Genomic DNA, 22,793 nt, shown 5'->3' on the forward strand with positions numbered 1-22,793 from the left:
CACTCTCCCTGGAAGGAGTGTGAGGCGAAGACGTCGCAAGTCACACTGTCCGCCAATCCAGTTACAGACTGAGTCCACAGGATAACGGCTGCACACAGAATAACGTTTTAATCACTCGGAAATTTACAGCAGAGAACGATTACCTGGAACGGTAGCTGATTTCTCGGCGAGGATGTGGAGTTGCAATCCGGCTTATATGGTGATGAGTTGAACGAGTGACAGCTGGTGCTGATAAGTGACAGCTGTCACTCCCAGCAGCTCCGACGCCCTCTCGTGCTTGAAGCCCGCACTCCAAGCAGGGCGCCATCTGGTGGTAGTGGGCCAGCAGTACCTCCTCTTCAGCGGCCCACACAACAGACAAGCTGCATGTAAGATCCTTGTATTGCTGATGACTCGTCCATGTTTGGGACAAAAAACGTCTTCATACAGAACCAATAGCAGCAAGAACAGTATATCAACTACTGTAACTATTTCCGCCCATTCCAGCCGTTTGTGGCTGGCCTTGCATTTGAACACACATTGTTTCAAGACAACCAGATCCCGCACCTGCAGGTGCTGTGGGATGGGAAAAATGCAGGATAATTCGTCTACCTTTTCTCGACGATTTGTGACTTTATGACTTTTTCCTTCGTTCAGCCAGCGCGGTGTGCCGTGTGACCGGGCCCTTAACGGCTCAGCAGAATTGGACTGTCCTATTTCAGTGGGCAGACTATTCCACGGAGAAGTATCATGGTACCATGGTACGAGCAAGTTCTATGACCTGCTGATGTCTTTTTATATCATTGTAACACAAACTAATCTTGCATTCTTAGAATGAAGGGCACAGGAAGGTACATAAGTCTTTATAAGCTCTACCACGTGCGGTAAGAGGGGGTTTTACCATTCAGAATGTTAACAGCAGAATCTTTAAATCTGCTGTCACTTGAACAGGAACCCAATGAAGTGAGGTAAAAAGTGTGTTAATGTGTTCAAATATTCTTGTCTTGGTTAGACCACTTGTAGCAGCATTCCAAACCAGCTGAAGACTTCTAATGCTAGTATGTGCCAGAAAAATAACATATTATAGTAATCAATTTTTAGAGGAAACAAAAGCATGAACTGGGCTCCTATTTTCCACCCAGGATAAAGAGAAAACACCCAGTATTATATGCCGTCACAATAAAAATGACAAAATACCCAAAAAGTGAAAAAAATACACAATTACAACTTACTGCTTCACTTCGGGGATCTTTGGTGTCCACCGTCCACTGGTGTGCTGTGACACGCTGACGCTAATGCATTATTTCACCAGAAATCTTTCACTTGCATCTGCTTTCTCAATAACACAGGGTTATCCATACAGCAGACTCAGATTTAAAGGGAATGACAGGTGCCACTCTCAGTATTTGACGTTATGTTTGGCCTGATGAACATGATAAATCCAACCTCCTTGCACCCAGGGTTTGGGTTTGTGCTGTTTATCGACCATCTCAATAATAACTAAAAATTTGGACACACCCCACACCACTCTGTGCCACTCATGCACCTGCTGTTAAGATATTATCCATAACTGGAGATAACTAAACTGGACTGGACAACCCACAAGAAACCAACTGTACAGAAAGGGACAGAGCAGGCTGTAGTTTCTGAGGAGGCTACGGTGGTTTAACATCTGCAGAAAGCTTGTGGATGTTCTACCAGTCTGTAGTAGTCAGCGTCCTCTTTTACACTGTGGTGTGCTGAGGGGGCAGCACATCCAAGAAGGACACATCCAGTAATCAGGTGAGCTGGCTCTGTGGTTGGCATGAAGCTGGACTCTCTGGTGATCGTGGCGGAGAAGATAACACTGGACAAACTGCTGGACATTATGGACGTTGTCAGTCACCGTCTGCACACCGTCATCAGCAACCAGAGGAGCCTCTTCAGCCACAGACTGCTGCTTCCCAAGTGCAGGACCAACAGACTGAAAAACTCCTTTGTCCCTCAGGCCATCAGACTGTACAACTCCTCACTCGGTGGGAGGAAGAGTAACAGGAAGACAGGGGATGGGAAGGAGAGGAACAATAGTAGCCAGTAAACCAGTAGTAATCAGAATGTCTGGTATTTATATTTGAATATTTATATTTACATTTACAAATTGTTTTTTACTTTTACTTTTGATGCTCTGTGCACTTCTAACCGTGTGTGCTGCTATACAATACTGCTGGAACCTCAATTTCCTTGAGGGAGTCTTCCCAAGGGATTAATACAATTCTGTCTAATCTAATCTAACATCTCTGCATTAACTATGGAGAGAATAAGATGAACCTTCACAATATTCCACAGGTGGAAATATGCATTCTTAGTCATCTGTCTAACATGTAAGTCAAAGGACAATGTGGATTTTTAGCTTGATCACTATCTAGTAACAGCACTAACTGATCATACTGACATCTGTGTCTTGCTGGGCCAATAACATCATCCTTGTAGAGTATTGAGAAGTAGGACAATGACAATCCTCTAAATTTCTTATGAGAGACATTATTTGCACTTATTTGCAAATAAAGCTGAGTGTCATATTTATAGCACTGAACTATACAGGATCAACAAAATATCAGATCTGTATAAATTTCAGGATGTCACATGCATTCTGATATATAAGATTTAATTATTTGTACAAATAACATTGTCTAAAACAAATGCGCGTCTATGCTAGAGACAGAAAGAGAGAAAGAGAGAGACACTTTCCTCTGAAGCTCGACCCCATCTTTTATTTATGACCCACAGGAAGTCCTTCAGCGTGTCCTCCAGATGATACCCAGGAAGCAAGCACATGTTAGAGCACAAGTCGCTCAGGCCGGGCAGTGATGGTGTGAAATGGGTCGTGCTCAGGAAGGCATCTGTGATGTCGATGTGCCCATTGTCATGCTAGTCTTTCTATATTGGACTTTTCTTTATTTGTGTGTGTCTGTTTTTTCTCTGTCCATCAGGTCCTCCCAAGTTCACCAAGATTCCCACGGACCAGATCGGAGTGTCAGGGGGCGTGGCATCATTTGTGTGCCAGGCTGTCGGCAATCCCAAGCCTGTCGTCTACTGGAACAAGAAGGGCAAGAAGGTCAACTCCCAGCGTATCGAGGTGGTTGTCACAGTGCACAGTGTTCAAAATGTAAACACAACATCAGATATACATTGAAACAACAATTCAAATAATTTCGATTAGTGGTGGGGGCGATTGCACAGCTAATAATCCCATATTAATGTAAAACACAAGCATACAGTAACATAGGATCCTCAGATAAAGGAAAATCCACCATCAGTGTGAAGCGTGGTTAACAAGATAATGTGGTGTTCTGTGTTATGTGTGCGTCTGACACCAGCGGTGTGTTTCTAACATCCAGTCTGTCGCTGAGTGTGATTTGGTGGCAGCTAAAGCTGAAAATCCAGCCTCACTGGGGATGGCAGCAGTGGTACTGAGGCAAATTTATGTCAGTGAAGTCAGAAATTCTCCACAGGTTCCATCCTCTTGTTCAGGTGTGAGTGATGAGCATCCATCATGTGTCCTCAGCAGAGGTGAAAGATCACTTACGCCTTGTGTATGTTCCAAATATGTCAGGGATTTATTCAGTTTTGCACAAAAACAACAACAACAAAAAAACAGCTAAAAAGGACACGGAACAATTAAACAAGTTAACCCTCTGGGGCCGATGCCGTCGTATACGACGGCTAAGACCAAGCTTTACTAAATTATAAATAACTTTTTAATGATATGAGATAGAAACTTACTTTTTTTTTTGCTGAAAAGTTAACTCCGCAGACTGTTGAGCCAGCCATGGGCCATCTTTGTACTCCTCATAGAAGCTGTGTGATGACGTGCGCAATGTGAGTGTCCAATCGGAATTGGTTCACCGTCACATGGTTTTCCAAAATCCAGTCGTAGGGCAGATTCACCTCACGTGAAAAGCCAAAGATCATTTTCAGGAGTGATATGTTACTAGTTGGCCCGTTTGAATAGCCCCCTGGGTGCTCCAATGAGTACATACTATTGGGCTCCAAATGCGCCCTGCACCACTGCGCACAACGATCACTGAAAGCAGACGGAGCAGACGGAGAGCCTCTGATGACAATCTCACGTGCTCAAACAAAGAGTGTGTAACTATAAGGATTGCTCCACTAGTTTGCATGTGAATGTTACTGGATAACTCTGTTGCTTTTACCATGAAGACAAAAAACGCATAGAGCATTTTGTATATATTGTTCAAAATGTGCATTTGTGTTTATTGTTTGAACCTTTTTGTTGTACAGTCTTTCACACAAGACCTCAAATTACCTTTAGAAAGTGTCAAAACAGTTGTTTATTATAGTTTGCTGTGTGTTTTGAATAAATGTGTGGAAAATTATTTTCCGCTTTACTTTTTCCTTCCTTATTTTTGATTGTAAACCTTTATTACACTTATAAAACACAACAAAAGCATATATATTATGAAAGCAGAGGTTGTCCTGAAAGAAAAGAGACATAAAACTTGATTGTGGGATGCAGGGAGAGCTGTTAACAGCAATAATAAAACATTTATGCCAGGCAAGTGAACTGTCCAAAAAATGCCTTCAGAACCCAGAGGGTTAAACGAATACAGGAAAAAGAATTTCAGAATAAATCAAATCAAATCAAATCAATTTTATTTATATAGTGCCAAATCTGTTATGTGTCGGACGCGGGCGGAGAACCGACCAGCGTTTGACATTAGGACCCAGTATAGAATAAGCAGAGCACGGTTCAAAGGATAACAGAATTTAATGACATAACAGTGAGTGCTAAATAACAAATAAGTGCGCGGTCTGGCGAGGTGGAAGAACGGTGCGCTCCCAGCAGCACAAACGGTCCGGAGCCAGAACAGTTCGGACCCAAGGACCCCGCCGGACACCCCCAGGTGGCCACGACCAACCGAGTCTGTGAAGGAAGAAACCATCATGTGAGTCCACACACAGAGAGACCACTCAAAGGTGTACATAAACAGCAAACACTTCCTGGCTTAATCACCAATCAGCTTCCCACCCTGCAGGCATGGAACACCCAGTTCCATTCTCCACTGCAGTGGAAGCTGATTAAACGACTAACATAACAGCTCAATATAATAAGGTGTGAGGGACACCACATTTACTGACTGTAAATGCCTGTCATGTTAGTCACAAAACCTAACGTACCTCAGGAAGTGTGCTGACGAGCGTGAGACCTCACCCCCTCCTCTTTCACAGACCATGGCATCAAACCTGGTATGGTCTCTGCATCTATGATGATGAGATGGTTCTCTAGACGTCAATCTCACCCGTCTGGTCACAAGGTCGAGTCTCTGGCAAATACACACTGTGTACTCCAGACTTAAATGCAACCATGCCCCAATCCATATAGATGCACCACAGCTGTGAGTCCTGACGAGCTGCACATGACCAGCCTCAGGTGCTCAGGGTGAGGTCCTAATAACTCAGCCACACAGCCACTCAGTTCTGAATGCATGCCACCTGGAAGGAAAAACAAAAGACAGAAACAGAGGACAGAAACCAAAAGCCAGCCAGGCACCCCAGCCACAACAAAATCACAACAAACAGTTGCCCCAAGGCGCTTTATATTGCAAGGCAAAGCCATACAATAATTACGGAAAACCCTAACGGTCAAAACGACCCCCTGTGAGCAAGCACTTGGCGACAGTGGGAAGGAAAAACTCCCTTTAACAGGAAGAAACCTCCAGCAGAACCAGGCTCAGGAGGGGCAGTCTTCTGCTGGGACTGGTTGGGGCTGAGGAGAGAATCAGGAAAAAGACATGCTGTGGAGGGGAGCAGATATCAATCACTAATGATTAAATGCAGAGTGGTGCATACAGAGCAAAAGAGAAAGAAACACTCAGTGCATCATGGGAACCCCCCAGCAGTCTAAGTCTATAGCAGCATAACTAAAGGATGGTTCAGGGTCACCTGATTCAGCCCTAACTATAAGCTTTAGCAAAAAGGAACGTTTTAAGCCTAGTCTTAAAAGTAGAGAGGGTGTCTGTCTCCCTGATCCGAATTGGGAGCTGGTTACACAGGAGAGGAGCTTGAAAGCTGAAGGCTCTGCCTCCCATTCTACTCTTAAAAACCCTAGGAACTACAAGTAAGCCTGCAGTCTGAGAGCAAGCGCTCTATTGGGGTGATATGGTACTATGAGGTCCCTAAGATAAGATGGGACCTGATTATTCAAAACCTTATAAGTAAGAAGAAGAATTTTAAATTCTATTCTAGAATTAACAGGAAGCCAATGAGAGAAGCCAATATCGGTGAAATATGCTCTCTCCTTCTAGTCCCTGTCAGTACTCTAGCTGCAGCATTTTGAATTAACTGAAGGCTTTTCAGGGAACTTTTAGGACAACCTGATAATAATGAATTACAATAGTCCAGCCTAGAGGAAATAAATGCATGAATTAGTTTTTCAGCATCACTCTGAGACAAGACCTTTCTAATTTAGAGATATTGCGCAAATGCAAAAAAGCAGTCCTACATATTTGTTTAATATGCGCATTGAATGACATATCTTGATCAAAATGACTCCAAGATTTCTCACAGTATTACTAGAGGTCAGGGTAATGCCATCCAAAGTAAGGATCTGGTTAGACACCATGTTTCTAAGATTTGTGTGGCCAAGTACAATAACTTCAGTTTTATCTGAGTTTAAAAGCAGGAAATTAGAGGTCATCCATGTCTTTATGTCTGTAAGACAATCCTGCAGTTTAGCTAAATGGTGTGTGTCCTCTGGCTTCATGGATAGTTAAAGCTGGGTATCATCTGCGTAACAATGAAAATTTAAGCAATGCTGTCTAATAATACTGCCTAAGGGAAGCATGTATAAAGTGAATAAAATTGGTCCTAGCACAGAACCTTGTGGAACTCCATAATTAACCTTAGTCTGTGAAGAAGATTCCCCATTTACATGAACAAATTGTAATCTATTAGATAAATATGATTCAAACCACTGCAGCGCAGTGCCTTTAATACCTATAGCAGGTGTGGGCAACCTGTTCCAGAAAGAGCCAAGAGGGTGCAGGTTTTCTTTGCAGCCACTGACTCCACCAGGTGATTTTATTGATTAATATCACTTTGAGCAGATGGAATCAGTTAATCAGTGAAATCACCTGGTGGAGTCAGTGGCTGCAAACAAAACCTGCACCCTCTTGGCTCTTTCTGGAACAGGTTGCCCACCCTAACCTATAGCATGCTCTAATCTCTGTATAAAATTTTATGGTCAACAGTATCAAAAGCAGCACTGAGGTCTAACAGAACAAGCACAGAAATTAGTCACTGTCCTGAGGCCATAAGAAGATCATTTGTAACCTTCACTAATGCTGTTTCTGTACTATGATGAATTCTAAACCCTGACTGAAACTCTTCAAATAGACCATTCCTCTGCAGATGATCAGTTAGCTGTTTTACAACTACCCTTTCAAGAATTTTTGAGAGAAGGGAAGGTTGGAGATTGGCCTATAATTAGCTACGATAGCTGGGTCAAGTGATGGCTTTTTAAGTAATGGTTTAATTACTGCCACCTTAAAAGCCTGTGGTACATAGCCAACTAATAAAGATAGATTGATCATATTTAAGACTGAAGCATTAATTAATGGTAGGGCTTCCTTGAGCAGCCTGGTAGGAATGGGGTCTAATAGACATGTTGATGGTTTGGAGGAAGTAACTAAAAGAAAATAACTCAGACAGAACAATCGGAGAGAAAGAGTCTAACCAAATACCGGCATCACTGAAAGCAGCCAAAGAGAACGATATGTCTTTGGGATGGTTATGAGTAATTTTTTCTCTAATAGTTAAAATTTTATTAGCAAAGAAAGTCATGAAGTCATTACTAGTTAAAGTTAAAGGAATACTCGGCTCAATAGAGCTCTGACTCTTTGTCAGCCTGGCTACAGTGCTGAAAAGAAACCTGGGGTTGTTCTTATTTCTTCAATTAGTGATGAGTAGTAAGATGTCCTAGCTTTACGGAGGGCTTTTTTATAGAGCAACAGACTCTTTTTCCAGGCTAAGTGAAGATCTTCTAAATTAGTGAGACGCCATTTCCTGTCCACTTACGGGTTATCTGCTTTAAGCTGCGAGTTGTGAGTTATACCACGGAGTCAGGCACTTCTGATTAAGGTTCTCTTTTTCAGAGGAGCTACAGCATCCAAAGTTGTCCTCAAAGCGGATATAAAACTATTGACGAGAGTTGAGGTTGGCTCTCACTGCGGTATTGTATCACTTCCTGTTCCGGAGCACAGCGGTGGTTTTGGCTGTATCTGTTTAGCTGTTTTATCTGCGCAGTTAGATTGATCTAGTTAACGAGATAATGATTTGTTTCACAGTGTAATCTTCATGTGCCTTAACTAAAGCACTCTCTCTGCTGAATCACCTCTAAATTATTACAACATTATTCACTTTGTGTGTTTTTAGGAATCCGCTAGCTTAGCGCAGCTACTAGCTCTTAGCCAAATTTAGCATGGTGGCTTCTCCTGTCCTCTCCTGCACTTTTTCTGCTCTGGGTGTGAAATGTTTAGTTATTCCTCGCCTCCTTTAGCAGTAATGGTACTTGTAATAAATGTAGCTTATTCGTAGCTTGGGAGGCCAGGCTGGGTGAATTGGAGACTCGGCCTCCGCACTGTGGAAAATTTCTACAGCTAGCCAGGCCCCTGTAGTCGGTGCGGACCAAGGTAGCTTAGCCGCCGTTAGTTTCCCTCTGGCAGATCCTGAACAGCCGGGAAAAGCAGGCCGACTGGGTGACTGTGAGGAGGAAGCGTAGCCCTAAACAGAGCCCTGTGTACACCGCCAACCCGTTCACATTTCTAACTGTTTTTCCCCACTCGACAACACACCCGCCGAGGATCAAACTCTGGTTATTGGTGACTGTTTTGAGAAATGTGAAGTTAGCGACACCAGCAACCATAGTCAATTGTCTTCCGGGGGCCAGAGCAGGCGACATTGAAGGAATTTGAAACTGCTGGCTAAGGCTAAGCGTAAATTTGGTAAGATTTTAATTCACGTCGGCAGTATGACACCCGGTTACGCCAATCGGAGGTCACTAAAATTAACATTGACTCGGTGTGTAACTTTGCAAAAACAACGTCGGACTCTGTAGTTTTCTCTGGGCCCCTCCCCAATCGGACCGGGAGTGACATGTTTAGCCGCATGTTCTCCTGAATTGCTGGCTGTCTGAGTGGTGTCCAAAAAATGTGGTGGGCTTCATAGATAATTGGCAAAGCTTCTGGGGAAAACCTGGTCTTGTTAGGAGAGACGGCATCCATCCCACTTTGGATGGAGCAGCTCTCATTTCTAGAAATCTGGCCAATTTTCTTAAATCCTCCAAACCATGACTATCCAGGGTTGGGACCAGGAAACAGAGTTGTAGTCTTACACACCTCTCTGCAGCTTCTCTCCAACTGCCATCCCCTCATTACCCCATCCCCGTAGAGACGGTGCCTGCTCCCAGACCACCAATAACCAGCAAAAATCTATTTAAGCATAAAATTCAAAAAGAAAAAATAATATAGCACTTCAACTGCACCACAGACTAAAACAGTTAAATGTGTCTATTAAACATTAGGTCTCTCTCTTCTAAGTCCCTGTTAGTAAATGATATAATAATGGATCAACCTATTGATTTATTCTGCCTTACAGAAAACCTGGTTACAGCAGGATGATTATGTTAGTTTAAAATGAGTCAACACCCCCCGAGTCACACTAACTGCCAGAACGCTCGTAGCACGGGCCGAGGCGGGGGATTAGCAGCAATCTTCCATTCCAGCTTATTAATTAATCAAAAAACCCAGACAGAGTGTTGGGAGAAAGTGTCGGTACACGGACCCACAACAGGGAGCGCAAAGGAACGGACAATGGAGTAGGTCAATAACAACACTTTACTGTTGTGAATGTGCACAACAAATAAACAGATTACAACAATAGATCAGAATCAATCCACAAAGGTGTCATGTTGGGCAGGCTCGAAGATAGGAGACCCTGTCCAAAGCAGAACCGGAACCACACGATTTCCTCCGCCACCAGACCCCGGGAATACTGGAGCCGCCAAGTCCCGAACTCCCAGGCTGCCACTGCCTCCGCGTGTCGGACCTGGTACTGCTGGCGGAGGAACAAAAACACAATTAAAGGTGGGCACGTTTGCACCCAGTAATCCACACGGCATGGAAAGCTACCTCCACCTCTCGTTGGAAAAAAAGGTCTGTTATCACTCACAAAAGTCACCAAAAGGTTACTGTCAAGCAGTCAGCTGAGAATATTACCTTCCAGGTAGAACGATATCTCGGCAAAGAGGTGGAGACGTCGTCCTGCTGATGTACCCCTGCTGATTGGTACAGCTGTTGCAGGTGATGCGTGACAGCTGTCACCCTAGCTGCTCCTGTGAGGCGGGGGCTGCGCCCTCTGGTGCCTGGAGCCTGCACTCCAGGCAGGGCGCCCCCTCTGGTGGTGGGCCAGCAGTACCTCCTCTTCTGGCGGCCCACACAACAGGACCCCCCCCTCAACGGGCCCTCCTGGCGCCCGACCAGGCTTGTCCGGGTGGCGGCGGTAGAAATCGGCCAGGAGGCCCGGGTCCAGGATGAAGCTCCTCTTCACCCAGGAGCGTTCTTCGGGGGCCGTACCCCTCCCAGTCCACCAAATACTGGAAGCCCCGGCCCATCCTACGGACATCCAAAAGCCGGCGTACAGTCCAAGCCGGCTCGCCATCGATGATCCGGGCAGGAGTAGCGGCGCCGGACCCGGAATACAGAGGGGTGAGGAGTGATGAGGTTTAATCCGGGACACATGAAACACAGGATGGATCCGCAGTGAGGCCGGCAGCCGAAGCCTCACTGCGGCTGGACTGATGACCTTCAGGATCTTGAATGGGCCGATGTAACGGTCCTGTAACTTGGGGGAGTCCACTTGGAGGGGGATGTCCTTTGTGGATAACCACACCTCCTGCCCAGGCCGATACGCAGGGGCCGGGCTCCGCCGACGGTCTGCATGGGCTTTTGCCCTCGTCTGGGCCTTTAGCAAAGCAGAACGGGCGGCACGCCACACCCGACGGCACTTCCGCAGGTGGGCCTGGACCGAGGGCACACCGACCTCTCCCTCAACCACCGGAAACAACGGGGGCTGATACCCAGACATACCTCAAAAGGGGAGAGGCCGGTGGCTGAAGACACCTGGCTGTTATGGGCATACTCGATCCAGGCCAAATGGGTACTCCAGGCCGCCGGGTGTGCGGCAGTCACGCAGCGCAAGGCCCTGCCTCCACCTCCTGGTTTACCCGTTCTGCTTGCCCGTTGGTCTGAGGGTGGTACCCGGACGAGAGACTCACCGTGGCCCCCAGTTCCCGGCAAGAAGCTCTCCAGACTTGCGAGGAGAACTGGGGACCGCGATCGGAGACGATGTCTGTTGGAATCCCATGCAGCCGGACGACGTGGTGGACCAGGAGGTCCGCTGTCTCCTGGGCTGTTGGGAGCTTCGGGAGGGCCACGAAGTGGGCCGCCTTGGAGAATCGGTCCACTATTGTGAGGATGGTGGTGTAGTACCCTGGGACGGCGGGAGGCCCGTGACAAAATCCAGGCCGATGTGGGACCAGGGGCGATGAGGCACGGGCAGCGGCTGGAGTAAACCTGATGCCCCGGCGATGGTCAGCCTTGCCCCTGGCGCAGGTGGTGCAGGCCTGGATAATAATCCCGGACGTCGGCCCTCTAGGGATGCCCACCAGAAGCGCTGCCGGACAACTGCCACGGTTCTTCGCACCCCTGGATGACAGGAGAGCTTGGAGCCGTGACAGAAGTCCAGGACTGCAGCCCTAGCTTCTGGTGGGACGTATAGTTTGTTCTTTGGGCCCAGATTTCCGGGGTCCGGGCTTCGTGGCCAGGGCCTCCCGGACGGTTCTCTCTAGTCCCAGGTGAGGGTGGCCACGATAGTGGACTCCGGGATGATGGGTTCCGGTGGATCCGACAACTCCGCTTTGACTTCATCTTTCATGTACCCGGGACCAAGGCATCCGATCTCTGGTTCTTGGTCCCGGACGGTAGGTGATCCGAAGTCAAACGGCCGAAGAACAGTGACCAGCGGGCTTTGCCTGGGGTTCAGCCGCTTGGCGGTCCTGATATACTCCAGGTTCCGGTAGTCCAGTGAAAAACCGTGAATGGCAACGGACGTTCTCTCCACAGATGTCTCCACTCTTCAAGAGCCTCTTTCACCGCAAGGAGTTCTCGATTGCCGACGTCATAGTTCCGTCGGACCCGGGTCAACCTGCGGGAAAATAGGCACACGGGTGAAGGACCTTATCGGTCTTCCCGCTCTGGGAAGCACGGCTCCTATCCTGAGGTCCGAGGCGTCCACTTCAACCACTAACGGCGACTAGGATCGGGCTGCACCAGAACGGTGCAGACGAGAAGCGCCGTTTCAACTCCTTGAACGCGGCATCGCAACGATCCGACCAGGTGAAGGGGACTTTTGGTGAGGTCAGGGCTGTCAGGGGGCTAACTACCTGACTGTATCCCTTAATGAACCTCCTGTAGAAATTTGCAAAGCCGAGGAACTGTTGCAGCTTCCTACGGCTAGTGGGTTGGGGCCAGTCTCTCACCGCCGCAACCTTGGCCGGATCAGGAGCGACGGAGTTGGGGGAGATGATAAACCCCAGGAAGGACAAAGATGTGCGGTGAAACTCACACTTCTCGCCCTTCACAAACAGCCGGTTCTCCAACAACCGCTGCAGGACCTGACGTACATGCCGGACATGAGTCTCAGGATCCGGAGAAAAGATGAGTATATCGTCCAGATATACGAAGACGAATCGGTCGGTGCAGGAAATCCCGCAAGACATCATTAACCAATGCTTGGAACGTCGCGGGGGGCGTTTGTGAGGTCGAACGGCATGACCAGGTACTCAAAGTGACCTAATGGAGTGTTGAATGCCGTCTTCCATTCGTCTCCCTTCCGGATCCGAACCAGGTGATACGCATTTCTAAGATCCAGCTTAGTAAAGATTTTGGCTCCATGCAGGGGGGTGAACACGGAATCTAATAATGGCAACGGGTATCGGTTGCGAACCGTAATCTCATTCAGCCCCCTGTAATCAATACATGGACGAAGTCCGCCATCTTTCTTGCCCACAAAACAGAAACCTGCCCCCATCGGGAGGTGGAGTTCCGGATCAGCCCGGCAGCTAATGAGTCCCGGATGTAGGTCTCCATTGATTCGCGCTCAGGTCGTGAGAGGTTTACAGCCTGCTGGACGGGAACTCAGCGCCTGGAACCAAATCAATGGCACAATCGTACGGACGGTGCGGGGGAAGGGTGAGTGCCAGATCCTTGCTGAAGACATCAGCAAGATCGTGGTACTCAACCGGCACTGCCGTCAGATTGGGAGGGACTTTGACCTCCTCCTTAGCCTGGGAACCGGGAGGAACCGAGGATCCTAAACACACCCAATGGCAGGTTTCGCTCCACTGAACCACCACCCCAGACGGCCAATCGATCCGGGGATTGTGCTTTAACATCCATGGGATGCCCAAAATCACGCGGGAGGTAGAAGAAGTTACAAAAACTCAATCTCCTCCCGGTGGTTTCCAGACACCACCAGAGTTACTGGTTGTGTCTTGTGTGTGAGTAAAGGGAGGAGGGTGCCATCTAGTGCCCGCACCTGCAATGGCGAAGGAAGTGCCACCAGAGGGAGCCCTACCTCCTTTGCCCATCTGCTGTCTAGCAGATTCCCTTCTGACCCCGTGTCCACCAGTGCTCGGGCTTGAAGGGTTAAATCCCCGCTCAGGATTGTGACTGGGAGTCGTGTGGCAATTTGTGTGTGTCTCACTTGAATGTCTTGACCCCCTTAGCCCAGTCTCTAAGGGTGAGTGTTGACGTTTTGGCCGTTTGGGGCAGTCTCTCTGTGTGTGCTCTGAGCTGCAGAGAAAACACTCTCCACGGATCAGCCTCCCCATTTTGGCCCTGTGCGTTTCCCTAACAACGTCACCAGGGGGAGCTGTTGCCCCACAAAGCGCTGCGGCTGTGGAGCGTGGGGAGGGCGGCCCCTTTTCGAACCCGGAAGGGAGAGGGGCGGCGCGTATCCGGTCACGTCCTTCGCCTCGCTCCCGACAGCGTTCCTCTAACCGATTGTCTAATCGTATAACGAGATCAATAAGCCCGTCTAAATCCCGCGGTTCGTCCTTGGCCACCAGGAGCTCCTTCAGGACCAACGACAGTCCGTTTACGAAGGCGGCGTGGAGGGCAGTGTTATTCCAGCCAGACCTCGAAGCCGCGATGCGGAAGTCGACTGCAAAACAGCTGCGCTCCGGCGCCCCTGTCTCATTGACAACAGCACGGCTGAAGCGGTCTCTCCTCTATTTGGGTGATCGAACACTGTTCTGAACTCCCTCACAAACCCATCATATATCAGAAGGAGCCGTGAATTTTGCTCCCAAAGCGCTGTAGCCCAAGCGCGTGCCTTGCCGCGAAGCAGATTAATGACATAAGCTATCTTACTAGCATCAGTCGGTACATGACGGGACGTTGTGCGAAGACGAGCGAACACTGCATAAGAAAGTCCGCGCACGTCTCCACACAACCCCCGTACGGCTCTGGAGGGCTTATGTATGCTTCCGGGGAAGGTGGGAGGGGTCGTTGAATGACCTGTGGAACGTCACTGTTACGCACAGGATCGACAGGAGGGAGAGCCGCAGCAGCGCCCTGAGGGCGCGCTTCCACCTGCGCGGCGAGCCTCCACCCTGCGGTTAAGGAGGACGTTCTGCTCGGTCATTAAATCCAACCGAGCCGTGAAAGCGGTGAGGATCCGCTGCAACTCACCGATCATTCCTCCTGCGGACGCCTGTGCGCCCTGTTCTTCCATTGGCCGTTCAACAGCCGGTTGACGCCCCTCGGGATCCATGACGCTGGCCGAGATATCCTGTTGGGAAAGTGTCGGTACACGGACCCACAACAGGGGGCACAAAGGAACGGACAATGGAGTAGGTCAAATAACAACACTTTACTGTTGTGAATGTGCACAAAAATACAACAGATTACAACAATAGATCAGAATCAATCCACAAAGGTGTCGTGTGGGCAGGCTCGAAGATAGGAGACACCTGTCCAAAGCAGAAACCGGAACCACACGATTTCCTCCGCCACCAGACCCGGGAATACTGGAGCCGCCAAGTCCCGAACTCCCAGGTGGCCACTGCCTCCGCGTGTCGGACCTGGTACTGCTGGCGAGGAACAAAAACACAATTAAAGGTGGGCGCGTTTGCACCCAGTAATCCACACGGCAGGAAAGCTACCTCCACCTCTCGTTGGAAAAAAGGTCTGTTATCACTCACAAAAGTCACAAAAGGTTACTGTCAAGCAGTCAGCTGAGAATTTACCTTCCAGGTAGAACGATATCTCGGCAAAGAGGTGGAGACGTCGTCCTGCTGATGTACCCCTGCTGATTGGTAACAGCTGTTGCAGGTGATGCGTGACAGCTGTCACCCTAGCTGCTCCTGTGAGGCGGCTGCGCCCTCTGGTGCCTGGAGCCCGCACTCCAGGCAGGGCGCCCTCTGGTGGTGGGCCAGCAGTACCTCCTCTTCTGGCGGCCCACACAACACAGAGCTTTAATTCATTTGAAAGCTTGACTCTTAGTCTTGTCCATCCAAATTGGAAGTCCCAAAAAACAGTTTTATTTGTTATTATCTATCGTCCACCTGGTCGTTACTGTGAGTTTCTCTGTGAATTTTCAGACCTTTTGTCTGACTTAGTGCTTAGCTCAGATAAGATAATTATAGTGGGCGATTTTAACATCCACACAGATGCTGAGAATGACAGCCTCAACACTGCATTTAATCTATTATTAGACTCAATTGGCTTTGCTCAAAATGTAAATGAGTCCACCCACCACTTTAATCATATCTTAGATCTTGTTCTGACTTACGGTATGGAAATTGAAGACTTAACAGTATTCCCTGAAAACTCCCTTCTGTCTGATCATTTCTTAATAACATTTACATTTACTCTGATGGACTACCCAGCAGTGGGGAATACGTTTATTACACTAGAAGTCTTTCAGAAAGCGCTGTAACTAGGTTTAAGGATATGATTCCTTCTTTATGTTCTCTAATGCCATATACCAACACAGTGCAGAGTAGCTACCTAAACTCTGTAAGTGAGATAGAGTATCTCGTCAATAGTTTTACATCCTCATTGAAGACAACTTTGGATGCTGTAGCTCCTCTGAAAAAGAGAGCTTTAAATCAGAAGTGCCTGACTCCGTGGTATAACTCACAAACTCGCAGCTTAAAGCAGATAACCCATAAGTTGGAGAGGAAATGGCATCTCACTAATTTAGAAGATCTTCACTTAGCCTGGAAAAAGAGTCTGTTGCTCTATAAAAAAAGCCCTCTGTAAAGCTAGGACATCTTACTACTCATCACTAATTGAAGAAAATAAGAACAACCCCAGGTTTCTTTTCAGCACTGTAGCCAGGCTGACAAAGAGTCAGAGCTCTATTGAGCCGAGTATTACTTTAACTTTAACTAGTAATGACTTCATGACTTTCTTTGCTAATAAAATTTTAACTATTAGAGAAAAAATTACTCATAACCATCCCAAAGACGTATCGTTATCTTTGGCTGCTTTCAGTGATGCCGGTATTTGGTTAGACTCTTTCTCTCTGATTGTTCTGTCTGAGTTATTTTCATTAGTTACTTCCTCCAAACCTTCAACATGTCTATTAGACCCTATTCCTACCAGGCTCAAGGAAGCCCTACCATTATTTAATGCTTCGATCTTAAATATGATCAATCTATCTTTATTAGTTGGCTATGTACCACAGGCTTTTAAGGTGGCAGTAATTAAACCATTACTTAAAAAGCCATCACTTGACCCAGCTATCTTAGCTAATTATAGGCCAATCTCCAACCTTCCTTTTCTCTCAAAAATTCTTGAAAGGGTAGTTGTAAAACAGCTAACTGATCATCTGCAGAGAAATGGTCTATTTGAAGAGTTTCAGTCAGGTTTTAGAATTCAGCATAGTACAGAAACAGCATTAGTGAAGGTTACAAATGATCTTCTTATGGCCTCAGACAGTGGACTCATCTCTGTGCTTGTTCTGTTAGACCTCAGTGCTGCTTTTGATACTGTTGACCATAAAATTTTATTACAGAGATTAGAGCATGCCATAGGTATTAAAGGCACTGCGCTGTGGTGGTTTGAATCATATTTATCTAATAGATTACAATTTGTTCATGTAAATGGGGAATCTTCTTCACAGACTAAGGTTAATTATGGAGTTCCACAAGGTTCTGTGCTAGGACCAATTTTATTCACTTTATACATGCTTCCCTTAGGCAGTATTATTAGACGGCATTGCTTAAATTTTCATTGTTACGCAGATGATACCCAGCTTTATTATCCATGAAGCCAGAGGACACACACCAATTAGCTAAACTGCAGGATTGTCTTACAGACATAAAGACATGGATGACCTCTAATTTCCTGCTTTTAAACTCAGATAAAACTGAAGTTATTGTACTTGGCCCCACAAATCTTAGAAACATGGTGTCTAACCAAATCATTACTCTGGATGGCATTACCCTGACCTCTAGTAATACTGTGAGAAATCTTGGAGTAATTTTTGATCAGGATATGTCATTCAATGCGCATATTAAAAAAATATGTAGGACTGCTTTTTTGCATTTACGCAATATCTCTAAAATTAGAAAGGTCTTGTCTCAGAGTGATGCTGAAAAACTAATTCATGCATTTATTTCCTCTAGGCTGGACTATTGTAATTCATTATTATCAGGTTGTCCTAAAAGTTCCCTGAAAAGCCTTCAGTTAATTCAAAATGCTGCAGCTAGAGTACTGGAGGGGACTAGAAGGAGAGAGCATATCTCACCCATATTGGCCTCTCTTCATTGGCTTTCTGTTAATTCTAGAATGGAATTTAAAATTCTTCTTCTTACTATAAGGTTTTGAATAATCAGGTCCCATCTTATCTTAGGGACCTCATAGTACCATATCACCCCACTAGAGCGCTTCGCTCTCAGACTGCAGACTTACTTGTAGTTCCTAGGGTTTGTAAGAGTAGAATGGGAGCAGAGCCTTCAGCTTTCAGGCTCCTCTCCTGTGGAACCAGCTCCCAATTCAGATCAGAGAGACAGACACCCTCTCTATTTAAGATTAGGCTTAAAACTTTCCTTTTTGCTAAAGCTTATAGTTAGGGCTGGATCAGGTGACCCTGAACCATCCCTTAGTTATGCTGCTATAGACGTAGACTGATGGGGGGTTCCCATGATGCACTGTTTTTTTCTTTTTTGCTCTGTATGCACCACTCTGCATTTAATCATTAGTGATTGATCTCTGCTCCCTCCACAGCATGTCTTTTTCCTGGTTCTCTCCCTCAGCCCCAACCAGTCCCAGCAGAGGACTGCCCCTCCCTGAGCCTGGTTCTGCTGGAGGTTTCTTCCTGTTAAAAGGGAGTTTTTCCTTCCCACTGTCGCCAAGTCCTTGCTCACAGGGGGTCGTTTTGACCGTTGGGGTTTTTACGTAATTATTGTATGGCCTTGCCTTACAATATAAAGCGCCTTGGGGCAACTGTTTGTTGTGATTTGGCGCTATATAAATAAAACTGATTTGATTTGATTTGATTTGATTTGATAATCTATCTCACTCACAGAGTTTAGGTAGCTACTCTGCTCTGTGTTGGTATATGGCATTGGAAAACATAAAGAAGGAATCATATCCTTAAACCTAGTTACAGCGCTTTCTGAAAGACGTCTACTGTAATGAAAACTTATTCCCCACTGCTGGGTAGTCCATCAGAGATATCATTTACATTTTGAGCAAAGCCAATCAAGTCTAACAATAGATTAAATGCAGTGTTGAGGCTGTCATTCTCAGCATCTGTGTGGATGTTAAAATCGCCCACTGTAATTATCTTATCTGAGCTAAGCACTAAGTCAGACAAAAGGTCCGAAAATTCACAGAGAAACTCACAGTAACGACCGTGGATGATAGATAACAACAAATAAAACTGGTTTTTGGGACTTCCAATTTGGATGGACAAGACTAAGAGTCAAGCTTTCAAATGAATTAAAACTCTGTCTGGGTTTTTGATTAATTAATAAGCTGGAGTGGAAGATTGCTGCTAATCCTCTGCCTCGGCCCGTGCTACGAGCGTTCTGACAGTTAGTGTGACTCGGGGGTGTTGACTCGTTTAAACTAACATATTCATCCTGCTGTAACCAGGTTTCTGTAAGGCAGAATAAATCAATATGTTGATCAATTATTATATCATTTGCTAACAGGGACTTAGAAGAGAGAGATCTAATGTTTAATAGACCACATTTAACTGTTTTAGTCTGTGGTGGAGTTGAAGGTGCTATATTATTTTTTCTTTTTGAATTTTTATGCTTAAATAGATTTTTGCTGGTTATTGGTGGTCTGGGAGCAGGCATGAACATGAATAATAAATATCATGAAGTAATATGGAGGGACATTTCCCAGAAATAACTGAAGGCAAAAACAGAGCTAGAGCCAAAATATGATTATACCAAAAATGCTAGTTTGTCATTAAATAGTTCAGCAAATTTGATGGTTTAATTAAAATCAGGTTTCTTCAAAGTCCAGCTAAAATATAATCAAGGGACATAAATAATTGCAGCATAATTTCGTATTAAAACTGACACAATATGAAGCATGAAGATGTCTTTATGCTGTTATATGCATGATGTCACTGTCTATAAGTTATGTAGAGCTTGAAAAAGTATTGGGCCACTTGGTATTTCACACATATTAATTTGTTTATGCCATTTCAAATACAAAAAGTAAATCAGGCTTCTCAACATTAAAAAAAATCTAAAATTATCTTCCTTAAACTCAAACTCAAAGAAAATCTTGACAACTTGATATAAATTAAATTAAAATCAAAGCCAAGATGATGGGTTGCACATGTAATGGAACACTTTGGTATAATACCTGTAAATAGTCAGTTTTATTGCCGGTTTTCTTAAGACAAGTCAGTGGATGGATACATGTACATCACCAAATCACTGAATATGTCTTGGACTTTATTTACATCAATTATGCAGAAATATAAACAGTATGGCACTCTATGGTAAATTCATGTGGAATAGACGGTTCTCAAAAAAAACTGAATTACTGTGCAAGAGAAGAGTGGGTAAAGCCACCAAGACACCAGTTATACAGCTTCATGATGAATTGGTATAGAGGAGGATTTTCTTAAAAAAGGAAACCTGAAAGTTTAGCTACAATTTGCCAGAAGGTACACCTGAGATGTAAACCTAGATTTGATCTGTTCTGGTGAAAGAAAATCCTTCTGTGTGCCACTCCACTATGAAGCTAAGAGTGGCGAATTTCTCCAGTGACAGCCACAGAAACCCAAATCTTCCTCTAGGTTGTCCTGGTGGCTTTCCTCACTTGTCCCTTTCTTGCACAGTCATTTTGTGTTTGAGAACTGCCTCCTCCAGACAGAGTTACCATAAGCCCGTTTCCACCGATCGGTCCAGATCAATATGGCACTCGATTTTGTGCCTTTTTACGTTCAGATTTAGGAACGGGTACCAAAAACCACCTATATCGTACCATTTTTTCAGTACCCTTTGGCTGGGGTCCCAAAATTATGGACTGGTTGCAAAAAGGAGGTGCTAACCCGCTGCTGTACATCAATTGGCTCAGCAGCTAAACAGTGATAGCTGCAGTACTAATGCAAAGCGTTCAGACTGTTTCAAATATTAAAACCATTCACACACTGAGTAAATATAAAGTCTTAATCTTACCTGTTATGTCCTTTCAGTCGGATTCATCATCACAGCCTGACGAAAACGTATCCACATAACACGTCCTTTTTTTGGAAAACGATGTCTGGAAATACATTAGCTCCTTGCATGGCGGTGAAGAAAGGCGGGCCAATCTCTCACCGCCGCAACCTTGGCCAGATCAGGGGCGATGGAGTTGGAGGAGATGATGAAGCCCAGGAAGGACAAAGAAGTACGGTGGAACTCGCACTTCTCGCCCTTCACAAACAGCCGGTTCTCCAATAACCGCTGCAGGACCTGACGTACATGCTGGACATGAGTCTCAGGGTCCGGAGAAAGATGAGTATATCGTCTAGATATACGAAGACAAAGCGGTGCAGGAAGTCCCGCAAGACGTCATTAACCAATGCTTGGAACGTCGCGGGGCGTTAGTGAGGCCGAACGGCATAACCAGTACTCAAAGTGACCTAAGGGGTGTTAAATGCCGTCTTCCACTCATCTCCCTTCCGGATCCGAACCAGGTGGTACGCATTCCTAAGATCGAGTTTGGTGAATACTTGGGCTCCATGCAGGGGCGTGAACACCGAATCCAACAGAGGTAATGGGTATCGATTATGAACCGTAATCTCATTCAGCCCTCTGTAATCGATGCATGGACGGAGTCCGCCATCCTTCTTACCCACAAAAAAGAAACCTGCACCCATCGGGGAGGTGGAGTTCCGGATCAACCCGACAGCTAAGGAGTCCCGGATGTAGGTCTCCATTGATTCTCGTTCCGGATGTGAGAGGTTGTACAGCCTGCTGGACGGGTACTCAGCGCCCGGGATCAAATCGATAGCGCAATCGTACGGTCGGTGCGGGGAAGAGTGAGTGCCAGATCTTTGCTGAAGACGTCAGCAAGATCATGGTACTCCTCCGGCTCCGCCGTCAGATTGGGGGGGACTTTGACCTCCTCATTAGCTGTCACACCGGGTGGAACCAAGGATCCTAAACATTCCCGGTGGCAGGTTTCGCTCCACTGCGCCACAACCCCAGAAGGCCAATCAATCCGTGGATTGTGCTTCATCATCCATGGAAACCCTAAAATCACTCAGGAGGTAGAAGGTGTTACATAAAACGATCTCCTCCCTGTGATTCCCGACACAACCAATGTCACGGGCTGTGTCTGGTGTGTGATTAATGGAAGAAGGGTGCCATCTAGTGCCCGTACCTTCAAAGGTGAAGGCAGAGCCACCAGAGGGAGCCCTACTTCCTTTGCCCATCTGCTGTCCAGCAGATTCCCTTCCGACCCCGTGTCTACTAGTGCTGGGGCGTGAAGGGTTAAATCCTCACTTAGGATCGTGACTGGGATTCGTGCAGATTTACGGGGTTTCCCCATGTGGGTATTGTGACCCACCCTTAGCCCAGTCTCTAAGGACGGGTGCTGCTGTTTTGACCGTTTGGGGAAGTTTCTCTGCTGTGCTCAGTTGAGCTGCAGAGAAAACACTCCCCACGGACCAGCCTCCTCTGTCTCTGATCTGATCGCCTTTTGGCCCTGCTCGTCTCCATAGCAACGGCAGCAGGGGAGCTGTCGTCACGTGGAGTGCCCTGGCTGTGGAGCGTGGGGAAGACGGCTCCCTTTCGGACCCGGGAGGAAGAGGGACGGCTTGTGCCTGACCACGCCCTTCGTCTCGCTCCCGTCGGTGTTCTGTTAATCGGTTGTCCAACCGTATAACCAGGTCGATAAGCCCGTCTAAATCCCGTGGCTCGTCCTTCGCCACCAGGTGCTCCTTAAGTACCAGAGACAGTCCGTTTACAAAGGCGGCGCGGAGCGCAACAGCATTCCAGCCGGCTCGCGCTGCCGCGATGCGGAAGTCGACTGCATACTTAGCTGCGCTCTGGCACCCCTGTCTTATCGACAGCAGCACACTTGAAGCGGTCTCGCCTCTATGAGGGCGTCGAACACTTGTCTGAACTCCCTCACAAACCCAGCGTATGACGTTAGGAGCCGTGAATTCTGCTCCCAGAGCGCTGTAACCCAGGCGCGTGCCTCTCCTCGAAGCAAATTTATAACGTA

General features: G+C 46.7%; 1 protein-coding gene across 1 annotated transcript in view; it reads left to right on the forward strand.

Annotated features, from left to right (window-relative positions):
• The first annotated feature begins 1,783 nt into the window (after positions 1-1,783).
• LOC117521254 (receptor-type tyrosine-protein phosphatase delta-like) overlaps positions 1,784-22,793 on the forward strand; it is a 188,489-nt gene continuing 167,479 nt past the window's right edge. Inside the window, 3 exon segments of the mRNA XM_034182585.1 lie at positions 1,784-1,865; positions 2,949-3,124; positions 3,336-3,425. Of these exon segments, the coding sequence (XP_034038476.1) occupies positions 1,784-1,865; positions 2,949-3,124; positions 3,336-3,425 (348 nt within the window).

Source organism: Thalassophryne amazonica, chromosome 12, assembly GCF_902500255.1.
Source record: "Thalassophryne amazonica chromosome 12, fThaAma1.1, whole genome shotgun sequence".
Taxonomy (NCBI): Eukaryota; Metazoa; Chordata; class Actinopteri; order Batrachoidiformes; family Batrachoididae; genus Thalassophryne; species Thalassophryne amazonica.